This window comes from Macrobrachium nipponense, chromosome 35 (genome assembly GCF_015104395.2).
Source record: "Macrobrachium nipponense isolate FS-2020 chromosome 35, ASM1510439v2, whole genome shotgun sequence".
In the NCBI taxonomy this organism is placed as follows: domain Eukaryota; kingdom Metazoa; phylum Arthropoda; class Malacostraca; order Decapoda; family Palaemonidae; genus Macrobrachium; species Macrobrachium nipponense.
In genome coordinates, this window is record NC_061096.1 from 52065605 (window position 1) to 52088590 (window position 22986).

Sequence of the window (22986 nt, forward strand, 5' to 3'; positions counted from 1 at the left end):
ATACAATTATATATGAAATTTCGTTTTCGCGCTATTATATATCGCATTATTTATATATGATAATGATATTTTTTTTCATTTCTGATGGTTGGATTCTAAACTTCAGGGAATAACAAAAAAAAAGGAGCCAAAAATGAACTCTTAATCTTGAAAACTAAGCGTGCTGTGATTTTTTGAAAAAAATATTTTTTCCGCTTCAACGCTCACTCTGAGATCGCCTCGGCATACGGGAGACTATTTTTATTATACCCCTTCGGCGTAAGAGGGTTAATAAGAATTTGTATTACAGGGACTGAAGAGTCATGCTGTCACCATGTTTGAAGTAGGTAAAATGCTGGATGAGGGCTTGGATTCTCTCTTAACAGAACTTGACAAGATACAAAGGTAAGTAATTACAGTATACTATTTGTAGGGTTTTCCTGTATTACTTTTTTATTGACATCTTTATCGCAAAATACTACTGAAGTATTAACTTAAGGGGATGTGCTTTACTGTTACGTATTTTATTCATACATTCAGTGATAAATTTCACTACATATTTTATTAGTTATTTTTTCCATTTGATGTACGTTTGAACTTCACTTCTACAGTGTAGAGCTCTGTTTCTTGAATTATTTAGCTCACTTTATTGCAAGAGGAATATTTTGACTTTTAAGAAGAGAGGCCAATACTTTTCTTGTAATGACCAATTAGACTTTTATAGTGATGCTGGTCACCTATCTCTTCACTCTTCAAAAAAAAAAGTGCCTTTCACTTTATTTCTTTTTTTATTCCTTTTGGTTTCTTCTCAACCTTTGTTTTCCTTCAATTTGCCACCTTCAGTTTAGATGGTCATGTCATGACCTGCAGTTGTATATTCTTAATTCCCTCATTATATATTTGGTTAACATTTTTAGACACATTATGATAATGTTTAAGTCATTGAATAAATAGCAGTCTTTATTTTATTCAAGGTCGGATTCAGAAGGTGAAGCTCAGAGGTATTTTGAGCACGCCTTAACCCTCCGCACTTCAGTCACATTCCTCCGTCACAATCGGGACTTATGTGCACCCGGTCAGGAAGTTCCCCATGCCTTAGACTTGATCCGCTGGGAAAGCCTTAGTAACTTAGATCCAGCCACAACAGCAAGACTTTTGAAGAAAAATTACCAGTGAGTATTGAACTAGATGAAGGTGTAGGATGTTTTTAAAGAAATATGATTACGCAAGGCTGTGCAAGATTATTTTGACAAAAATTGCATTTGTCAAGCTATGGTCAAACCAAAGCATGAAACACAATTAGTAGTCCCCTGGTCATAGCGACACTGACTTACGGTGTTCCATGCTTCTGGTGCTTTTTCAAGTACGTATATTCATCAAACAATCAGTCTGGATTACAGCTGATGTTCCAAAGTTATGGCACTGTAAGCACTGCAGGCATTGACGTTCTGAGGCTTGGTGTTTTCCAACTTACTGCACGCTGCTGGAATGGAACCTCCGCTGTAACCTGTGGACTCCCTGTAATCTTTATTGGTATAATTTTATGAATAATTGTATGGGACAAGCCTGAATGGCCATCAGCTTGAAAAGTTTGCTTCCACAGAATAGAAACCGATGTTGATAAATGAAGCACAAAATGAATAACAGGTAAATAATAAATAAAAAAGAGGATAGATTAATTAGCAGTAATGTCAGTATGTATGCACGGCAGTATAAGTGAGAAAAACAAATGGTAAAGTGGTATACTGTTCAAAAGAGGTACAATGGACCCCCCTTATTCGCGTTCTCCAGATTCGCGTACTGACTGATTTGCGGATTTCTCTCTGGGCCATCCCATCTACCCATTTATTTGCGGGGGATTCGCCTATTTCGCAGGATTTTTTTCCAGTGAAAATAATAAACTAATTAGTGTATTTTTGATGTTTATTTTCATGACTAAATACATTTTTTATTGGTAACAAAAATGATTTACCTAATTTCAAATACTAATATTGATTAATATTGTATTAGTGAGTTTCCAATAAGATAAATGATATCACATTAATAATAAAAATAGTAATTCTCCTCCTCTCTCTCCTCTCTCTCTCTTCCTTCTCTCTCTCTCTCTCTCTCTCTCTCTCTCTCTCTCTCTCTCTCTCTCTCTCTCTCTCTCTCCCCCATACAGAGATTTTGTTTTTTTTTATTGTATGATAATAAATGGATTTACTATTTTAAATATTTTAATATTAATGTAGTTTACAGCAATGATATTAATTCATTAAAGAAAAATGCTAATGTGAATAGTAAGGTTTTAGTTTATAAATTTTAAAAGTTATGTAAGAATGAAGGAAATCCAGTTTTCTCTCTCTAACTCCAGGTACTAAAAGTGTCATTGTTCCGACACGGCATACAAAAACCTTCGGTCCTTTTACAATAGGAAGGTACTAGCGGCAGCTGGATAGGTCGTAAGCTTTCGAAACAAGGGGTTCGGTAGTTAACTGACTGTCCGACAGGCGCAGCGCGCGCGCGACTGGTAGGTAACAAACAACTTTTGCTTTCGGCCTGACTGCTTGGGAGTGTGGACGTGTATCATCGCTCTCTGCCGCTTTATCGTCGTTGCTTTCGCATGGTTTGTTTTGGTTTTTCTTTTTCTATTTATCTAGTGAAAAACTGAATTGTAAGTACAATCATTTTCTATTTATTTCATTGAATTCAATTGTGAATTAAAGGATCTTGGGTTTTTCACCACGCCCTCCGATTACCCGAGTGCCGGGGACTGAAGGGGCGTAAGTGCGGGAATTCATTTTCCCAGAAATGATCCTCGTATTGTGTATGCTCGGTGCCGAGGGCGGGAGAGAGCGCTCGCTCCGAGCGTTATATTTTGGTTGGAAATGTGTAGATGAAAAAATCGTAAGTAAGTGCTCTTTTCCATTTATATTTTTTTGACCTTTTCGTTATGCTCGTTGCCGAGCGAATGCGCTCGGCACGGAAACTTATTCTGTATGGAAGTGGAATCGCAAGTACAGTATTCTTTTCATTTTCATATATTTATTTTGATTGTAGCAATACTCATTTTGGATCAGTTTCCAGAGCTTACCCCGGAAATTGATCTTTTCCCCTTTTATTGAAATGAAGTGAAATCGCAAGTGCCAGTTCTTTTTCATTTCATATTTTATTGAGATTGCATTGTTTACTGGGATCAATGTTTCCGCTATTTACGGGAATTGATCCTTCCCTTTTTATTTGTATGAAGTGAAATCGCAAGCGCAGTATTCTTTTTCATTTTCATATATATATTGATTGCATCAATCATTATGGATCAAGGTTTCCATAAACTTGATCCATAAAGGTAAGGAATGGATCCTTTACCCTTGCGCTCGGTACGAGGGCGCAAAATGCGCTTGATCCGAGCCCCTTATTCATTGTGAAGTGAATCGTAATGCAAGATTCTTTTTCATTTATTCTTTTTATATGATTGCATCAATATTATTTGGTTCAAATTCCCGCTCAGTCAGGGAATTGATCCTTGTGCCCTTGCATTCGGGCCGATGGCACGATTGCTCTCGGGCTCTTATATATTGTTGGGTACATGGGTGCTGTGCGGGGGTGGGGAACGAGAACCCCCCCGCTCAGCTCCCACAGATGGCCCTTCCCCTTGGGGGGGGGAGGTTATCGGCGTTCTTTCTCCTCGCCCGATCCGTCGAGCGCGAGGGCGCTCGGTGCCCGATGTACAATTGTATTCGGGTCTTCCACTCGTTCGGAGAGGGCTCACCCCCCCCGCGCGAGGGGACTTCCCCCCCCACTAATCGCTACTACTGTTATTTCCGCAGGTGCACTGCCACGAGGGTGGACTTGGTGAGATATGGGCGTCCTTCGATTTGCAGGGCGTGCTAGTGTCCAGGGGCTGCGGTTCTATGCTGGGCCTACTGCGTCACCCATGGAGTTGGTGACCACGCTCCAGTGACGACGTCCCTCCTCACCGGTGTAATCACCTCACGTGGTAACAGTCTTGCTACAGCGTGTGAAGTGCCGTTCGCCGTACGAGAGGGGGGACGTGCCGCCGCCGCTCGTTGGTTGCCGCGCTGCAGCGACCCCACTTCCGCTGCCCTAGAGCTCGCCCCTGGACCTGCCGCGGTACCAGGATGTTTGTGGCTGCTGCTCCACTTCCTGTGTTCCGGTGCTGCCTGCCGTACCTGCCGATTCTGGGCTGACTGTCCATGCAGTTGCTGCGCTGGCTGTCCTGCCGTTGCTGCGTGGCTGTCCCTGCCGTTGCTGCGCTGGCGGTCCTACCGATGCTGTGCTGGCTGTGCCTGCTGTCCTGAGATGCCCATACCTGCTGATGTCGTCCCTGTTCGTGGTGGTACTACCCCAGACTTTGGGTCTGTCTGTACAGGTGCGCCGGGCCCTGTAGCTTCGGCTACAGCAGCCCCGGCTCCGCCCTGGATAGCAGATCTTACGTCTGTCCTGAGGAAGCTGACGAAGAAGAGGAGGAAGGTGTCGTCGTCGTCGTCTTTCATCTTCTTCATCGTCGTCAGGCTGCCGCCTCTTTCCCCTTCGACTTCTAAGGCTCACAGCCGAGAAGAAGAAGGTTGCCTCCTCCCCCTCCTAAGAAGTCTCCTCGGGAGCTTCTCGGGGACCGTCTCACCTCAGTGGGACGGGAGGTTCCTTCCGCTGGTCCTCCTGCTCCTTCGGGAGCGGGGCCACCCGTCTCTTCTTCCGCAAGGAAGAAGACTACGGGGACCAGATTGGGGTTTTTTATTTTTGGTACCGGCTACACACCGGTACTTCCTCGCCTGGTGTCAGTGGTTCTGCCACTGCATCAGGGTCCCGTCTCGGCCTCTCGTTCGCGGGAGGTACCGAGTGTACGGTCGCTACCAGCGACCGTTGCAGCAGGAACCAGACTCTGAATCCGCTCAGCGTCAGGTTCACGGCACGGGGCGGAAGACTGGTGACAGCCGCTCACGCGACTCTCACCAGACCAGCTATCACTCTGCGGCGAACAGCTGGCTACCCGGGGACGTGACGGTCCACGACGGCACGGCTGAGGCTGGGGAAGAGGGTCCTCCCGTTCGCCGGTGCCAGCCACGGCTGGAACAGCGACGTGACGTGCCGTGAGGACAAGCACGGTCTCACTGTGACAGTGGAGCTTGCAGGTCGCCCTGACCGGTCGCTCTCACAGAGAGCGATCGGGTATGGCAACCAGCACCAGCTCTTCTGACACTCGAGATCGGGGCCGCTGTGCTCAGTCCAGCCGTTCTCCACAGCGGGACGGTTCGACCAGGCCATGCAGCCTCGATCGCCCACCCACGGGTTGACGATCGCCTGCAGCCCTCCAAAGCCTGCTGGTTTTTCGCTGCAGCGAGCAACGAGGGAGCGTCAGGTCTGCCTCTCCCGTACCTTCAACCTCCTCGGGTTACACCGGGAGGAGCGAGGTATTGAAGGAGTGATCGTAGGGCGGGGTGCGCCCCTCACGATCCCACCACGACGAACCCTACGTGCCGGCACGGTTCTTGGACGGCCAGGACGTATGCGCAAGTGGGATGGGGAAGACCCGAGAGGGCTGTCGCTGTTCCCCCTTCTTAGGAGGAAGTTCTGGAATATGCTTTGTTCGAAAGGGTCTTAACGGTCCCACTCTGCAAGATGCTGTGACTTCGAGATCCAGAGGAACTTGCCGAGGTTATGACGCTGATTTTTTTTTCGTCAGCACAACGACCTCGGGGAAGGATCGCCGCGATCCCACCAGCAGAGCCACGTCTCGGCTCGAGTCGTTTTGGGGCCCGAGAGGGAACCCCAAACGACGGTGGGTCTGCCGCGACGGAGCTTGCCGGACTGTGTTGAACCAGGTAGTCTCTCGTCTCCGGACAAGAAGGCTCTCTCAGTTTATGGCCGGTCGAACAAGCTACTCACCTCTCTACTGCGACAGAGGCGTTTCTACGTGTCTTCGGACACCGTATTTGAATACCCCTTCGGTCCTCCTGAGAGGTTTCGACCTCGACGAGGACTGGAATGAGTCGGAGGAACGGTATCGGCTCTCTCCTGTCAGGTGTCGATCAGCCCCACCCAGACGACGTTTCACAGTGGCGGGCAGATCCTTACCTACAGTATGAGTTCGTAACCCTCTCGGGGAAAACGTTTTCTCCCTGACGATTACGTTTTCCAGGCTCGAGAGGCCATCGCCGTAAGGCGATGGCTGCGCCTTGTCTTCTCCAAACTGCTAGTTCCGCCTGGGAAGGCGAGCCAGTATCCATTCCTCCCCCATTCCCTCTCTCCATTACGGCCTACGAGGGAAAGGGGAGGGATCCTACAGAGATTTATCTGTAAGACCCACGTTAGGGGCTGCGCTACCGGGGGGGACCTTGGGTCCTACCTGACGTAAGCCCGGTCGTTGAGGAGGGATCCTGCCCCTTTTCTCGATTTCTACGGGAATAGAGAGGACCACCAGCCGATATCGTTGACGAATTGGCGGTGGGGGTTTCGCAGAGTGCCTTAGAATTCTACGGAATTTCTAGCGCACTAGAGTGTTCGAGTTTTTTTACGACTCCAAACAAAAACTTAGGCGAGACCACGGTCCAAAGTGAGCGAGAATCCCCGATAATTGTTACGATAATCGGGAACCTCGCTTATGCTCGAATTCCTGTAATTTCTAGCATTTGGAAGAAGACTGCTGCTGAAAAGAAGAGTATCTCACAGTAGGCGATTTAACTGGAATAGAGAAGAACGGACGGGAACTTCAGTTTGGCTTGAACTATCGTCTTCGGTATTCTGTTCACCATTGAAGCTTTCCTTTGGGAAAGACTTCTCCTTCACTCTCTTGACTAGAGAACGAGGCGGTCGATCTCCAATCCTTATTCTCATCCTCGAGGGGAAAAGAATTTAGGATGGAGTCGTTGTACAGAACCTACAAATATACTACGTATATTACCCTCGCGACATGATTCTTGTAACAGTTGAATTGTCCAACGGGGGGGTAGGCGCATACGTAGTTAACTCTACGGTTTGTGACCGAGACGAATGTATCTTAATTGAACTGCAACTCGGGGTTGCCTGCAACCTCCCAGCAGTTATCAGTTTCGATTTTAGATACTTGGTATTGTCATGACAACACCAAATCAGCTTTTGTATTTACCGAAATCCGTTTCGTTTTTTTTAAATATAATTGCTCGAGCGTATTCTTTATGCTCGATGGTTTCTAGCCGAACGCATTCCTTCGTGTAATAAGTGGATTAACTGGCAACTCAGGATGACGAGTCACCGAGAGCTACTGCGTATTGAAACTGCCTGATAGCGGCTCAGTATCAGCTAGGTTCTCGGAGATGCACGGTCAGTTACGTCTCTCTCTCCCCTGGTTTGATTGACTACCGAACCGTATCTCTGCCCAACAATCATGGACTTAGGTCTCTGATTAACGGGGATTCTCGCAATAATGAAGGACCATCTACTGCTGTGACGCTTGATTTCATCGCCTTCGACATTGCGAGAATTTTCAACAGAGATATCTCTGGACTCTTTTCATCTTTCTGTTTACCGCACGGTAACAGAAGTCTGTACTAGTCAACCGCTGCATCGCACCGCGATAATGCGAATGATTTTTGCAGACATCTGAGTTTGTCTTCAAAATATCTCGTATTCGTAGGTGTGCAATTATTCATTGCTCGCCCCGAATTACAGATATGTCAGAAGACATCGCCTACTCTCCGACCTGACAGCTCTACTTCCAAATGTTCAGCCCATGAGAAGCAGTTCTTCAGGCAGTATTTCCCTGTCTTCATTACTGAAAAGCGCTCCTGCTTTTATTGCAAACTACGATCCTCACCGGACAGCAATGAATAGCGGTTAGCGTTCTCAGTCTTTGTAGCACAGGGTTCAGAATCTTGAGAATCCTTCTCTCGGTTCAGCTGGCGAAGACGTAGGTTGCATTTTCTGACACCATTCGTCTTCAACGACACATAGTGTTGTTTCTCCTTAGCCGAGAATCAACTATTACTATGAGATATCTTGCCATCAAGGACCTCGGTCTCTAGAAGGCAATTGACTTTCGCCTGTTGGGCACATGCCTTAAGAGAGTCATCACCTTGCCTTCTGGCATCGGTGACGAACAAATTATTTGTTAGTCTCTTGGCAGAACCCTTTTAAGGCGAAGGTCACGTGACTTGCTCGGGTGCCTGGACAACTTGCCTCCTACCGAACGCAGTCAGTCGGCAGTCTGGTCAGAGCGCCCAATGTCTGTACGAACTTCGCTGTGGACTTAGTTCGTTGTTCCATAACAATCTTTTCTTCGTCCTAACGGCTTGTCACAGTACCCATACCATCGCACACCACATTGAGTGTCTGTGTCCTATCCACTACCGAGAAGAAACAACTTCGCTGCAGACGGATAGACCAGTATGGGTACAGGACATCACCGAAGTCGAGAAGAGGGTTAGGTCATACGACCATTCCCTTCTTTTCCTCTGAGGTAATTGCATGACTTTTCCTGCGAAGTCAAGCATCCAGGGGATGGGGATTCGTGACGCTCGATTTCGTACCGAATTCGTAGCGAAGACTCTGAACCCTTCGGTTCCTGACGATCGGTTAGAGTCCTTCACAATCCCTCCCTAATGGACTTCACCGCCTTCGATGCGAAGGAGATGCTGCTTTGTCCTGTGAAAGCGCGACCGCGCTTTCTGAAGAAACTCGACATCCCAGGATGAGTGTTGAAGACTCTTCGTCAGCACCAAGATGACCTAGAAGTACACTCCCTCGAGTTACACAAGAACTTCTCATGGCGCAGGTACTGAAGGCAGGGGTCTGGTACAACCAGACCACCGGCACCTCCTTTCTACCTTTGGATATTGCCCACACGGTCCTTGGATCGTTTTCCTTAGGACCCGTGGTGGCTGCTCAAACACGTTGTCTAGCTAACCCAGACCCTAGCAGGCTGAACAGCATCGAGTCCTGGTGTGACTGTAAGAATAGATAAGAGAAGTGAGAGAGTGACTGGCTTCTCTTCCTATCTTTTTCTACCCCTCTACCTTGTGGGTAGAGGGATACGGTCATCACCTTGCTGGATAGGACGAGATGCCGGTGAGCTTTACTCGACAGAGCCCCATCCTATCCCTTTCACTAGGGATGGGAGCGAATATCCACCACTTCCTCCTACAAGGGGGGGGAAGTGGATGCCAACAAGAGACAAACCATAACTTTATGTTGCCTCTTGCAAATAGGAACTTATTCTTGTTTGCTGGTACGAAGAGATACGCTTGCCTCTCTCTTAGTACTTGGTCCAGAGGTCTGACCATTGATCCTGCGGTGCACACCCCGATCAATCGGACAGAGGCTTGGATCCCTCCTCGCTCTTACGACCAGGGAGGCATTCCAAGGTTGGGGCGAACACCAGTCTGTTCACAAAAGACTCAGATTCCTCCCACAAGAAGTGAGTCTTCCTATTGTAAAAGGACCGAAGGTTTGTATGCCGTGTCGGAACAAATGACAATTTGTCCAAAATTGCATTTTTCCTAACTATACAAACCTGAGGTCCTTTTACACATAGTCCCACCTCATGCCACCCCTCACTCTGCAGTTTTTGCTTGGGCCAAAAGCAAAAGTGATTTGTTTACCTACCAGTCGCGCGCACGCGCGCCTGTCGGACAAGCAGTTAACTACCGAACCCCTTGTTCGAAAGCTTACGACCTATCCAGCTCCGCTACCAGTACCTTCCTATTGTAAAAGGACCTCAGGTTTGTATAGTTAGGAAAAATGCAATTTTGGACAAATTGTCATATTATCAAGTAATGGGACTGGAGGGGGAGGAGCTGTTGTGTTGTTGCCACCAAGTGTTCATGCAATTTCTCTCTCTCTCTCTCTCTCTCTCTCTCTCTCTCTCTCTCTCTCTCTCTCTCTCTCTCTCTCCTAATTTACGGAGACTCAAGAATTTTTATAGTAAATGTACTATATGTTTTTAATGCTTTCAAATAATAATAATACTCTCTCTTTTGCCACATAAGATATGTATGTCATAGTGGTAACTCCCTCCCTCTGTTTCGCTGGAAGCGTTATAAATATTTTCTTTGAGAACACACACACACTCTCTCTCTCTCTCTCTCTCCTCTCTCTCTCTCTCTCTCTCTCTCTCTCACCGAGATGAAAGAATTTTTATGGTACTATTATGTAAAATGTTTATTGATATTTTCTGTTGTTAATAATAATAATAATAATAAGAATAATAATAAGAATAATAATAAGAATAAGAATAATAATAATAATAATAATAATAATAATAAGAATAAGAATAATAATAAGAATAATAATAAGAATAATAATAATAAGAATAAGAATATGTGGCGCCGTGGAGGAGTTGGTTAGGTCTTCAATAGACTTAAGTCAAGTTAAGCAACATTGGGGCTGGTCAGTCGTTGGATGGGTGACCGCTCTCCTCGGCGTTGATTCCTTGGGAAAGTATCTTTACCATAATTTCCTCAGTCTACTCAGCTGCTAAATGAGTACCTATCCCTGATGGGGTAGGGTCCAGCTATGGGTTAAATAGCAAAACTCAGCAATGATGGAAAGAAATGAAGGAATAAACGACAACGACGTAAATGGAACCTCTGGCAACAGAGGAGCTTCGTCCGGCAACCAGGTATTCAACCCAATTGAAGGGGAAGACGGTCAGGTACTTGGAGGTCGTCATCCAGCAACTGATCACCACAACGAAAGTAATCAACAGCCTGAGATTGGAGCTACAGAGGCAAAAAGGAAGAAATGGACAAGAGAAGAAAATAAGGAAATATGGAGATGCTACATCAGAAGCAACCCGACGGAGAGAGGATATAGAAGAAGATTGATCAACATCTGGAATGAGAGGAATAACACCCCCCAAACAGAGCAGAGGCTGGCAGATCAAGTAAGGAACATAAAGAAAAAGAACTGGCTCTCACCCCAACAGAAAGAGAAGAACTGGAAAGGGAAATGTCACACGACAACGAATTACACGAAAACGAACTGAGAGACGATGCACAGAAGACGACAGGGAGGATGAAGTATCAAACAACGACACAACGAAGAAACACCGACGAAGTAACAGAGAGGACGGAATGGGTAGAAAAGATTAGACAATGGATGGAGCCAGATACAGAGAGAACAAAGATCCCCACCATGAAAGCCTACAACACCAAGAAATTAAGGGAGAAAACAAGTGAGGTCAATGAAATAATGGGCCTAATACACACCACCAGTATCACAGAAACAAAATAACTTGACATATGCAGGAGCAAGATTAGTAGCAGAACTGATGGGGATTCGAACACCAACACCACCGTCACAACCAACCCAACAGAAACCAAAACAGCAACCTCCTTGGAAAAGGCGCCTGGAAAAGCAAATCATGGTGATGAGATCTGACTTGAGTAAACTGAAAGAGATGGCAGAAAAAAGGCTAAGAAGCAAGAAAACAAAGGAGGAACTCAACGAGAAATACAAAGTACAAGAGAGGGGACTAAACAACACAATAGAAGATGTAAAACAGAGGCTTAAGGCCAAAGCACACAAGATCCAACGGTACATGAACAGGAATAAGGGATACCAACAGAACAAACTATTCGGAACCAACCAGAAAAGACTATACAGCCAACTAAGAGGGGAAGACAACCACCCAGAAATTCCTGAAGCCGAACCAAGTAAGAGACTCTGGGAAAAACATATGGAGCAATCCGGTATCACACAACAAACATGCAACATGGCTCCAGGAAGTCAAGGAAGAAGAAACAGGGAGAATAAAAACAAAGATTCACAGAGATCACGACAGACACAGTCAGACACCAACTAAAGAAAATGCCAAACTGGAAAACCCCAGGTCCCGATGAAGTCATGGATACTGGCTCAAAAACTTCAAGGCCCTACACCCCACGAAATAGCAGAACAACTCCAGCATGTATCTCAAATCACCAAGCACCCAAATGGATAGACCACAGGAAGAACATCCTTAGTACAAAAAGACAAGAGTAAGGGAAATATAGCCAGTAACTACAGGCCTATCACCTGCCTACCAATAATGTGGAAGTTACTAACAGGTATCATCAGTGAAAGGCTATACAACTACCTAGAGGAGACAAACACCATCCCTACCAACAGAAAGGCTGCAGAAGGAAGTGTAGGGGCACAAAAGACCAGCTCCTGATAGACAAAATGGTAATGAAGAACAGTAGGAGAAGGAAAACCAACCTAAGCATGGCATGGATAGACTATAAGAAAGCCTTCGACATGATACCACACACATGGCTAATAGAATGCCTGAAAATATATGGGGGCAGAGGAAAATACCATTCAGCTTCCTCAAAAATACAATGCGCACTGGAATACAATACTTACAAGCTCTGGAATAAGACTAGCAAGGGTTAATATCAGGAGAGGGATCTTCCAGGGCGACTCACTGTCCCCACTACTCTTCGTAGTAGCCATGATTCCCATGACAAAAGTACTACAGAAGATGGATGCCGGGTACCAACTCAAGAAAAGAGGCAACAAAATCAACCATCTGATGTTCATGGACGACATCAAGCTGTATGGTGAGCATCAAGGAAATAGATACCCTAATCCAGACTGTAAGGATTGTATCTGGGGACATCAGAATGGAGTTTGGAATAGAAAAATGCGCCTTAGTCAACATACAAAAAGGCAAAGTAACGAGAACTGAAGGGATAAAGCTACCAGATGGAGCAACATCAAACACATAGATGAGACAGGATACAAAATACCTGGGAATAATGGAAGGAGGAGATATAAAACACCAAGAGATGAAGGACACGATCAGGAAAGAATATATGCAGAGACGCAAGGCGATACTCAAGTCAAAACTCAATGGAGGAAAATATGATAAAAGCCATAACACATGGGCAGTGCCAGTAATCAGATACAGCGCAGGAATAGTGGAATGGACGAAGGCAGAACTCCGCAGCATAGATCAGAAAAACCCAGAAACAAATGACAATACACAAAAGCACTACACCCAAGAGCAAATACGGACAGACTATACATAACACGAAAGGAAGGAGGGAGAGGACTACTAAGTATAGAGGACTGCGTCAACATTGAAAACAGAGCACTGGGGCAATATCTGAAAACCAGTGAAGACGAGTGGCTAAAGAGTGCATGGGAAGAAGGACTAATAAAAGTAGACGAAGACCCAGAAATATACAGAGACAGGAGAAAGACAGAGAGAACAGAGGACTGGCACACAAACCAATGCACGGACAATACATGAGACAGACTAAAGAACTAGCCAGCGATGACAATTGGCAATGGCTACAGAGGGGAGAGCTAAAGAAGGAAACTGAAGGAATGATAACAGCGGCACAAGATCAGGCCCTAAGAACCAGATATGTTCAAAGTACGATAGACGGAAATAACATCTCTCCCATATGTAGGAAGTGCAATACGAAAAATGAAACCATAAACCACATAGCAAGTGAATAATGCCCGCACTTGCAACAGAATCCAGTACAAAAAGAGGCATGATTCGTGGCAAAAGCCCTCCACTGGAGCCTGTGCAAAGAACATCAGCTACCTTGCAGTAATAAGTGGTACGAGCACCAACCTGAGGAGTGATAGAAAACGATCAGGCAAAGATCCTCTGGGACTATGGTATCAGAACGGATAGGGTGATACGTGCAAATAGACCAGACGTGACGTTGATTTGACAAAATCAAGAAGAAAGTATCACTCATTGATGTCGCAATACCATGGGACACCAGAGTTTGAAGAGAAAGAGAGGGAAAAAATGGATAAAAAGTATCAAGATCTGAAAATAGAAATAAGAAGGATATGGGATATGCAGTGGAAATCGTACCCATAATCATAGGAGCACTAGGCACGATCCCAAGATCCCTGAAAAGGAATCTAGAAAAACTAGAGGCTGAAGTAGCTCCAGGTCTCATGCAGAAGTGTGTGATCCTAGAAACGGCACACATAGTAAGAAAAGTGATGGACTCCTAAGGAGGCAGGATGCAACCCGGAACCCCACACTATAAATACCACCCAGTCGAATTAGAGGACTGTGATAGAGCAAAAAAAAAAAAAAAAAAAAAAAATAAGAATAATAATAATAATAATAATAATTAATAATAATAATAATTAATAATAAATTAATAATAATTTAATAATAATATAATAATAATAATAATAATAATAATAATAATAAATAATAATAATAATAAGGGAAATATAGCCAGTAACTACAGGCCTATCACCTGCCTACCAATAAGTGGAAGTTACTAACAGGTATCATCAGTGAAAGGCTATACAACTACCTAGAGGAGACAAACCACCTCCCCCACCAACAGAAAGGCTGCAGAAGGAAGTGTAGGGGCACAAAAGACCAGCTCCTCATAGACAAAATGGTAATGAAGAACAGTAGGAGAAGGAAAACCAACCTAAGCATGGCATGGATAGACTATAAAGAAAGCCTTCGACATGATACCACACACATGGCTAATAGAATGCCTGAAAAATATATGGGGCAGAGGAAAATACCATCAGCTTCCTCAAAAATACAATGCGCAACTGGAATACAATACTTACAAGCTCTGAATAAGACTAGCAGAGGTTAATATCAGGAGAGGGATCTTCCAGGGCGACTCACTGTCCCCACTACTCTTCGTAGTAGCCATGATTCCCATGACAAAAGTACTACAGAAGATGGATGCCGGGTACCAACTCAAGAAAAGAGGCAACAAAATCAACCATCTGATGTTCATGGACGACATCAAGCTGTATGGTAAGAGCATCAAGGAAATAGATTACCCTAATAACAGACTGTAAGGATTGTATCTGGGGGACATCAGGATGGAGTTTGGAATAGAAAAAATGCGCCTTAGTCAACATACAAAAAGGCAAAGTAACGAGAACTGAAGGGATAAAGCTACCAGGAGAGGGAGCAACATCAAAACACATAGATGAGACAGGATACAAATACCTGGGAATAATGGAAGGAGGGGATATAAAACACCAAGAGATGAAGGACACGATCAGGAAAGAAGATATGCAGAGACTCAAGGCGATACTCAAGTCAAAACTCAATGGAGGAAATATGATAAAAGCCATAAACACATGGGCAGTGCCAGTAATCAGATACAGCGCAGGAATAGTGGAATGGACGAAGGCAGAACTCCGCAGCATAGATCAGAAAACCAGGAAACAAATGACAATACACAAAGCACTACACCCAAGAGCAAATACGGACAGACTATACATAACACGAAAGGAAGGAGGGAGAGGACTACTAAGTATAGAGGACTGCGTCAACATCGAAAACAGAGCACTGGGGCAATATCTGAAAACCAGTGAAGACGACAGTGGCTAAAGAGTGCATGGGAAGAAGGACTAATAAAAGTAGACGAAGACCCAGAAATATACAGAGACAGGAGAAAGACAGAAAGAACAGAGGACTGGCACAACAAACCAATGCACGGACAATACATGGAGCAGACTAAAGAACTAGCCAGCGATGACAATTGGCAATGGCTACAGGAGGGGAGGAGCTAAAGAAGGAAACTGAAGAATGATAACAGCGGCACAAGATCAGGCGCTAAGAACCAGATATGTTCAAAGTACGATAGACGGAAATAACATCTCTCCCATATGTAGGAAGTGCAATACGAAAAAATGAAACCATAAACCACATAGCAAGTGAATGCCCGGCACTTGCACAGAACCAGTACAAAAAGAGGCATGATTCAGTGGCAAAAGCCTCCACTGGAGCCTGTGCAAGAAACATCAGCTACCTTGCAGTAATAAGTGGTAGAGCACCAACCTGAAGGAGTGATAGAAAACGATCAGGCAAAGATCCTCTGGGACTATGGTATCAGAACGGATAGGGTGATACGTGCAAACAGACCAGACGTGACGTTGATTGACAAAGTCAAGAAGAAAGTATCACTCATTGATGTCGCAATACCATGGGACACCTAGAGTTGAAGAGAAAGAGAGGGAAAAAATGGTATAAGTATCAAGATCTGAAAATAGAAATAAGAAGGATATGGATATGCCAGTGGAAATCGTACCCATAATCATAGGAGCACTAGCACGATCCCAAGATCCCTGAAAAGGAATCTAGAAAAACTAGAGGCTGAAGTAGCTCCAGGACTCATGCAGAAGAGTGTGATCCTAGAAACGGCACACATAGTAAGAAAAGTGATGGACTCCTAAGGAGGCAGGATGCAACCCGGAACCCCACACTATAAATACCACCCAGTCGAATTGGAGGACTGTGATAGAGCAAAAAAAAAAAAAAAAAAAAAAAAACAAAAAAAAAAAACAAAAAAAATAATAATAATAATAATAATAATAATTATTGAAAAAGAAACCCACAAAATCACTTTGTAACTTGTTTACTTCTAAGTATTTACATTTAGTTTCACCACACACTGGAGTACTTTCAGGCCCTATCTGTGGCCCATTTTCAAGAGATGTTCGGGATGTTAGCCTGGGTCAAGGCCCAGCAGTGTTCTGGAACTACTTCTCGTTGAGCTGTCATTTATGTGATAGCTGTTCTGGTTTCCTTGCGAGTTGCCAATCCCCTTTTGTTGCTCTGATATCCTGAGCTGATGGTCAATGGGATTAATCCTTGAGGTAAGGGTGTGGTCACCAAAAGTCTGTTGGGCAGGAAACCTAATCTCCAAGTTAGCAGGGTCAATCTTAGCTTCTTTTAATATCAAAGCTCGGCTTATTGGATCTTCTGAGGTAAAACCTTTGTTTCCTTCTATTACTTTAATTTCTCTGATGAGTGCACCTTCTACTACCCTCCTGTGACTAATTTTGTTGCTTTTGTATTAAAACCTACTGTTTTTGAAATCCATCCTGTGGTCTTTTCCCAACAATGCCTAGCTATAGCACTCCCCTGAGAGTTAAGTTGTACTGCCCTTCTATGTTCTTGGACTCTAGTCCTTATTCCCCTACCTGATTCCCCCATATATCTGTCTCCACAATTGTTGCAATTGATTATGTATACCCCTGCTACATCATCTGTATTACTGTCTTCTCCTTCCAATTTATTTTTACATACTTTGTTTTTTACGGTATTATCAAAGGTATATACAAATTTATATTTACTTTCTTTCATTTTTGAAGTAATTTGTTTCATTTTAGGCATAAAAGGGAGGGCAACTATTTTCTTGTTTTCTTTTTTCCATGTACTCTCTACATTTGCTCTGTAAAAAAATTTTCTAGCTTTGTTGAGTGCCCTTTTTCTGAACCATTCCGGGTATGCTAATGCATTGAAGCTTTTACCGATGTAATTTATTTCTTGTTCTATCTTGCAAGGGTCACACGTTCTCATTGCCCTAAGAAATAAACCTGTTAGAACCCCTATTTTTATATCATGACTGTGAAAAGAGAAGAAATGAATATATGAGTTTGTATGTGTGGCCTTTCTATATGTGCTGAATTCATATTCTGTTTCTTTTATTTCTATGAGTATGCCTAAAAAGGGCAGTTTATTATTGTTACTTTTCTCTAAGGTGAACTGGATATTGTTATCAAACTTATTGAGTTCATCTAGAAAAGTTTCTATTTCATTTTCATCACCTTGCAGAATAGCAAAAATATCATCCACATATCTCCACCATCCTTGCAGTTTTAAGTTAGGGACATTAACATTAGGAACTACGTAGATTAGTTTCGAAATATTCCATATAGATGTTAGTGAGTATAGGTGATAATGAGGACCCCATAGCTACTCCGTATTTCTGTTTGTAAACTTGTCCCTCAAACGTGAAATAAGTGTCACTGACACAATTTAATCAACTCAAGGAAGACGCCTATTTCGATGTTTGGATTGAAAATACCCTCATTATGTTTAGTCTGAAGGAATTCTAATACTTTATGTAAGGGGATATTGGTGAATAATGCTACTACATCAAAACTAATCACGTGTCCCTTTATATTATTTTTCTTAACTTTGTCTATAAAATCTACTGAATGTTTAATATGGGATTCTGAAAATATGCCTAAGTATATTCCTAGTTCTCCAGCTAACCATACAGCTAAGTTGTTCCGACACGGCATACAAACCTTCGGTCCTTTTACAATAGGAAGGTACTAGCGGCAGCTGGATAGGTCGTAAGCTTTCGAACAAGGGGTTCGGTAGTTAACTGCTTGTCCGACAGGCGCGCGCGCGCGACTGGGAGGTAAACAAATCACTTTTGCTTTCGGCCTCACAGCGAGTGGACGTGTGTGTTCGACGCTCTGCCCGCTTCTCGTCGTTTGCTTTCATGAGTATTTGGTTGTGTTTGTGTGTGAACATTTGTAAGTACAATCATTTCCTCTCTTATTTCTTCAATTTTGAATTGATCAATAATGGAATCTCCACGCCTCGCTACCCCACGGAGACTATGCCCGGGTACCGAAGGGCGTAAATGCGGAAAGTTCCGCTCATTCCCGGAAATTGATCCACATATTTTGTGCGCTCGGTGTCGGGGGCGCGAATGCACCCGAGCCGAGCCCTGTGAAGTATGTTCTAATTGGTCGGAGGCGCAGTGGACTTTGTACGAGGGCAGGAAGAAGCGAAGGCCTGCAAAGGAGTCGTCGGAAAGCTCTCCCGCGACTCCTTTGGTTACGGACACTTCGTCTTCTTTCCTGCCGCCCGCTCAGCTCCCACGTTTGGCGCCTTCCCCTTCGGGGGGGGGTTTCTAGGTCCTTTTCCTCACCCGACCTGTCGAGTGTGGAGGAGGGCGCTAGATACCCCGATGTCGAGTTGTACTCTGGGTCCTCTATCCGTTCGTCTCTTCGCGCGAGCGGGTAGAGGATCCTGCTAATCACCGACTTTTGCTTCCTCAGGTGCGGTTGCCGCGAAGGACGACCTCGGACAGGTGTGGGCATCGTTGGGGCTGCAGGCGTGCCGAGTGTCCAGGGGCTGCTCTACCATCTCGCTGGCTCTGTGGCGGTCACGCATGCTACGGTTACGACCACCACCACGACCCTTACAACGCCTGGCTATGCTTCACCTCCTCACCTGGTGTACACCCCGCACGCGGTCCTCTGTCACACCAAACTACATCGGTGCAGGGGCCAGTCGCCGTACCACGGGGGAGTGTGATGCCGCCGCCTGGGTTTGCCGTGCTGCCGCGACCGGACTTCGTGTGCCCGAAGAGCTCGCCCCTGGACCTCCCACCAGTACCAAGGATGTCTGTGCCGCTGGTCCGTCCATCTGGACCGCCTGTACAGCCTGCCGTACCTACCGTACCTGCCCAGCCGCTGTTCACGGACGTGACGTTGCCGACCACTGCTGCCGTTCCTGTACCTGCTCCTGCCGTCTCCACTGCTGTTCCTGTGATGCCTGCACCTGCTGACGTTGTTCCTGTTCCTGGCTCCGCTGCTCCCGATGCTGATCTGTTCGGACAGGTGCGTCCGGGCCCTGTTGCTTCGGCAACAGCAGCCCCGGCTCCGCTCTGGATGACAGATCTGACATCGGTCCTGAGGAGGTTGACGAAGAAGAAGAAGAAGAGGAGGAAGGTGTCGTCGTCGTCTTCATCGTCTTCTTCGTCGTCGTCGTCGTCTGCCGCCTCTTCCCCTTCTTCTAAGGCTCCCCCGCCTAAGAAGAAGAAGGTCGCCTCCCCCCCCCCTAAGAAGTCTCCTTCGGGAACTTCTAAGGGCCCGTCTCGCTCTGGTGAGACGGGGGGTTCTTCGCTGGTCACCCCTGCTCCTTCGGGGGCAGGACCCGTCTTCTTCCGCAAGGAAGAAGACTACGGGGACCAGAGGAGTGCCGGCTAATACCGGCACTTCCTCACCTGCTGTTAGTGGTTCGACCACGGCAGCAGGATCCGTCTCGGCCTCTCGTTCGCAAGAGGTACCGAGTGTACGGTCGCCTACCAGCGACCGTGCAGCTAGGAACCAGACCTCTGAGCCAGCTCAGCGTCAGGTTCACGGCACGGAGCGGAAGACTGGTGACAGCCGCTCACGCGACTATCACCAGACCAGCTCTCGCTCTCGCGGCGAACAGCTGGCTACCCGGGCGGACGTGACGGTCCATGACCGGCCACGGGCTGAGGCTGGGAAGAGGTCCCCCGTTCGCCGGCGCCGCCACGGCTGGTACCAGCGACGTGACGCACCGTGAGGATACGCACCGGTCTCACCGTGACAGTGGAGCTCGCCGGTCGCCTGACCATCACTCTCACAGAGAGCGATCGGGTACGGCAACCAGCACCAGCTCCTCTGACACACGAGACCGGGGCCGCTGTTCTCGGTCCAGCCGTTCTCCACAGCGACGGCTCGACTAGGCCTGCAGCTCGATCGCCACCGCGGGTTGACGATCGCCTGCAGTCTTCCAAGCCCACTGGTTCTGCCAGCGAGCGAGGAGGGAGCGTCAGGTCTGCCTCTCCCATACCTTCAACCTCCTCGGGTTACACCGGGAGGGGCGAGGTATTGAGGAGTGATCGTGAGGGGTGCGCCCCTCAGGATCCACCACGTCGTCCTACGTACCAGGCACGGTTCTCGGACCAGCCAGGTCGTATGCACAAGTGGTTGGAGGAGAACCGAGAGGGGTCTGTCGCTGTTCCTCCCTCGAGGGAGGAGGGTCTCGGGAGATGCTCCTGTTTTGAGGGACTGGATGGTCCGACTCCGCAGGACGCAGTCACTCCTGAGATCCAGAGGAACTTTGCCGAGGTTATTGCGCTGATTCGTCAGCACAACGCACCGCGGAAGGATCGCCGCTCCCACCATCCGAGCCCACGTCCCGGCTCGAGTCGTTCTGGGGCCCGAAGAGGGAACCCAGACGACGGTGGGTTTGCCGCGTTCCGAGCTTGCCGACTCAGTGCTGGACCAGGTAGAATCGCTTGTCTCCGGGCAAGACGGTTCTCTCAAGTCTGGCAGGTCGAGCAAGCTGCTTCCACCTCCTCTGCTGCGACAGCGGCGTTTTTACGTGCCATCTGAGGACCCGATGCCGCCCAAACAGGTGAACCCGGAGTTAGCCAGGCTGACTCCGGGTGTGTCTCTGCAGCAGCTCCTGTCCGAGAACCTATGGTTCTCGCAGCAAGAGGCACTTGGCCTGGAATCTACTGCCATGGCAGCTTTCCAGGCCGTCTCCTGGTTAGATCTGTTGGTCCCTCACAGTATCTAAGGTCGCAGCCAACTCCGGGGGAATTTCTCCGCGAAGATGACTCGGCCTTTAGGAGACTTTGCCAGTCTGGGGGAAGAGCCATCTCCTTCCTTGCCCACCAGACGGTGAACCTGTGGGCCAAACCTGGTTCTCCGACGTAGGGACGCTGTCCTTACTCGGGTTTCCAGGGCGGCCGGGCGTGAAGCGGCGTTGTTGGGACTTCGTCAACCGGTACCTTTAACGGAGTTCCAACCGTCTCTCCTTCCCAGGGAGATGGATGGACGGGCTGCGGTGGACAGAACGGCCACCTGACGCCAGTCAGGGACCGTCTGGTTCACCAGCAGGCGTCCTCCGAAGGTCTTCTGGGCAGCCCTCGGACTGCGGCCAAGTAGTCAAAGAGCTCAGGCTAGCCCGCCCTATTCCTCGGTTGGCTAGACCGGTAGCTGCGTCGAAGCCCCGGGGTAAAGACTCTGTCTTCTTCGACTTCTTACACAAAGGGGAGCACCGTAACCAGCCCTCCTGCCTACCCGTTGAGGCTCTGGGAAGAAGTCGAAGAAAAAGGGGGGAAACCGCTGAGGGACGGCGTTTCCCCTCCCCCACCCTGCTGCCGAACGTTCGGGGGGGTGGGGTTCCTGGCCAGCCACCCTTGGGCAACTTGGCAGCGCTAACGGCGCCGAGACCTGGGATATCTATTACCCTTCCGAATCTCGGCCCACTCCCCCCTCACCTCCAACCCTGGTCCAACAGCAGTCGTACATTCCAGGGTCATCGAAGGACGTTAGATTGGAGAACAGGAGTATCAACACCTGCTGAGCAAGAGAGCTGTAGAAATCGTCACGGAATCAGTCACCGGGCTTTTTACAGTTCGACTCTTTCCTGGTGGGAAAGGGAAAGTCTACGGGAGGCTGGCGCCCGGTGATATGATTCTCTCTCCTCTGGAACCGGTTTTGTTCGCCAGACCCGTTTCACATGGGATTGGAACGGCACGTTCAGTGCTCGACTCCATCAGGGGAGAACATTTTCAATGCTTTCAGTGGACTTGAAGGATGCGTATTTTCCAAATACCCATTCATCAGTCCTCCTAGAAAGTACCTCCGCTTCATCCTCCGACTGGGACGGTGTAACCAGTTTCAGGGCAATTTGCTTCGGTCACTCTCAACCGCGCCCCAACAGGTGTTTCCGACAGCGAGTGTTTCACACTCTGGTGTCTGCTGTGGGCCCCATTTCGCACGGGATAACGTGCTGATAGGGTATCTCGGCGATTGGTTTAGTTCTGGGCAGCTCCCGCTCGCAGTTTGCCTACAGGACAGTGATCGGACTGCTCGAGTTCTGGTCGCGATCTGGGGAATCGTTTTGGTGAACCTTCGAAAAGTCGGATCTCCGAGCCCCAAGCAGAAGGATGAAGTACCTGGGTTATGCCTGATCGACACGGTTATGCAGGGCGAGGTCTTCCCGCAGACTCGCGGATCAGCAGGTATTCAGGGAGGCAGCGCCAACCAGTTTGCCCTGTCTCGGCATGAACAGGTAAGCTGCAGCGGATGGGCAAGTGCGTGATCGGACACCTGTCCGTCCACTCGAGAAGGTTTAGTCCCTCACGGGCGTCTTTCACCTGCGGTCCTCTTCAGTGTGGAGACTAAAGGAGAGGTTGGTCACAGGCGACGGATCCCCCCAAGGCTTTCCAGTGTCACTGACACCGGAGGTGAGGATCAAAGGACCCTAGCCTGGTGGGCTGGACGACATGAACCTCTTAAAAGAGGAGTGCCTCTGGCGCAACGTCCCCCCCCGCCGGAACATGCAGCTGTTCTCAGACGCATCGACCGAGGGATGGGGCGGGCAACCACCCTGGAGGAGTTGCCGTGACTTCAGGAGTGTGGGGAACGAGGAACGACAAGGCACCTTCACATCAATGTACCCTGGGCAACTCCAAGGCCTAGGCGTTCCCTCCGCTCGTCCAAGAGTTCCAGGAC

The 22986-nt window shown here is 47.4% G+C and overlaps 1 protein-coding gene across 1 annotated transcript in view; it reads left to right on the forward strand.

Moving 5' to 3' along the window:
• Nucleotides 1-289: 289 nt before the first annotated feature.
• Nucleotides 290-22986, forward strand: part of LOC135208764 (protein FAM91A1-like) — a gene marked incomplete at its 5' end in the record, with an annotated part of 50419 nt that continues 27722 nt past the window's right edge. The window contains 2 exon segments of the mRNA XM_064241274.1: nucleotides 290-384; nucleotides 954-1151. Coding sequence (XP_064097344.1) covers nucleotides 290-384; nucleotides 954-1151 — 293 coding nt within the window.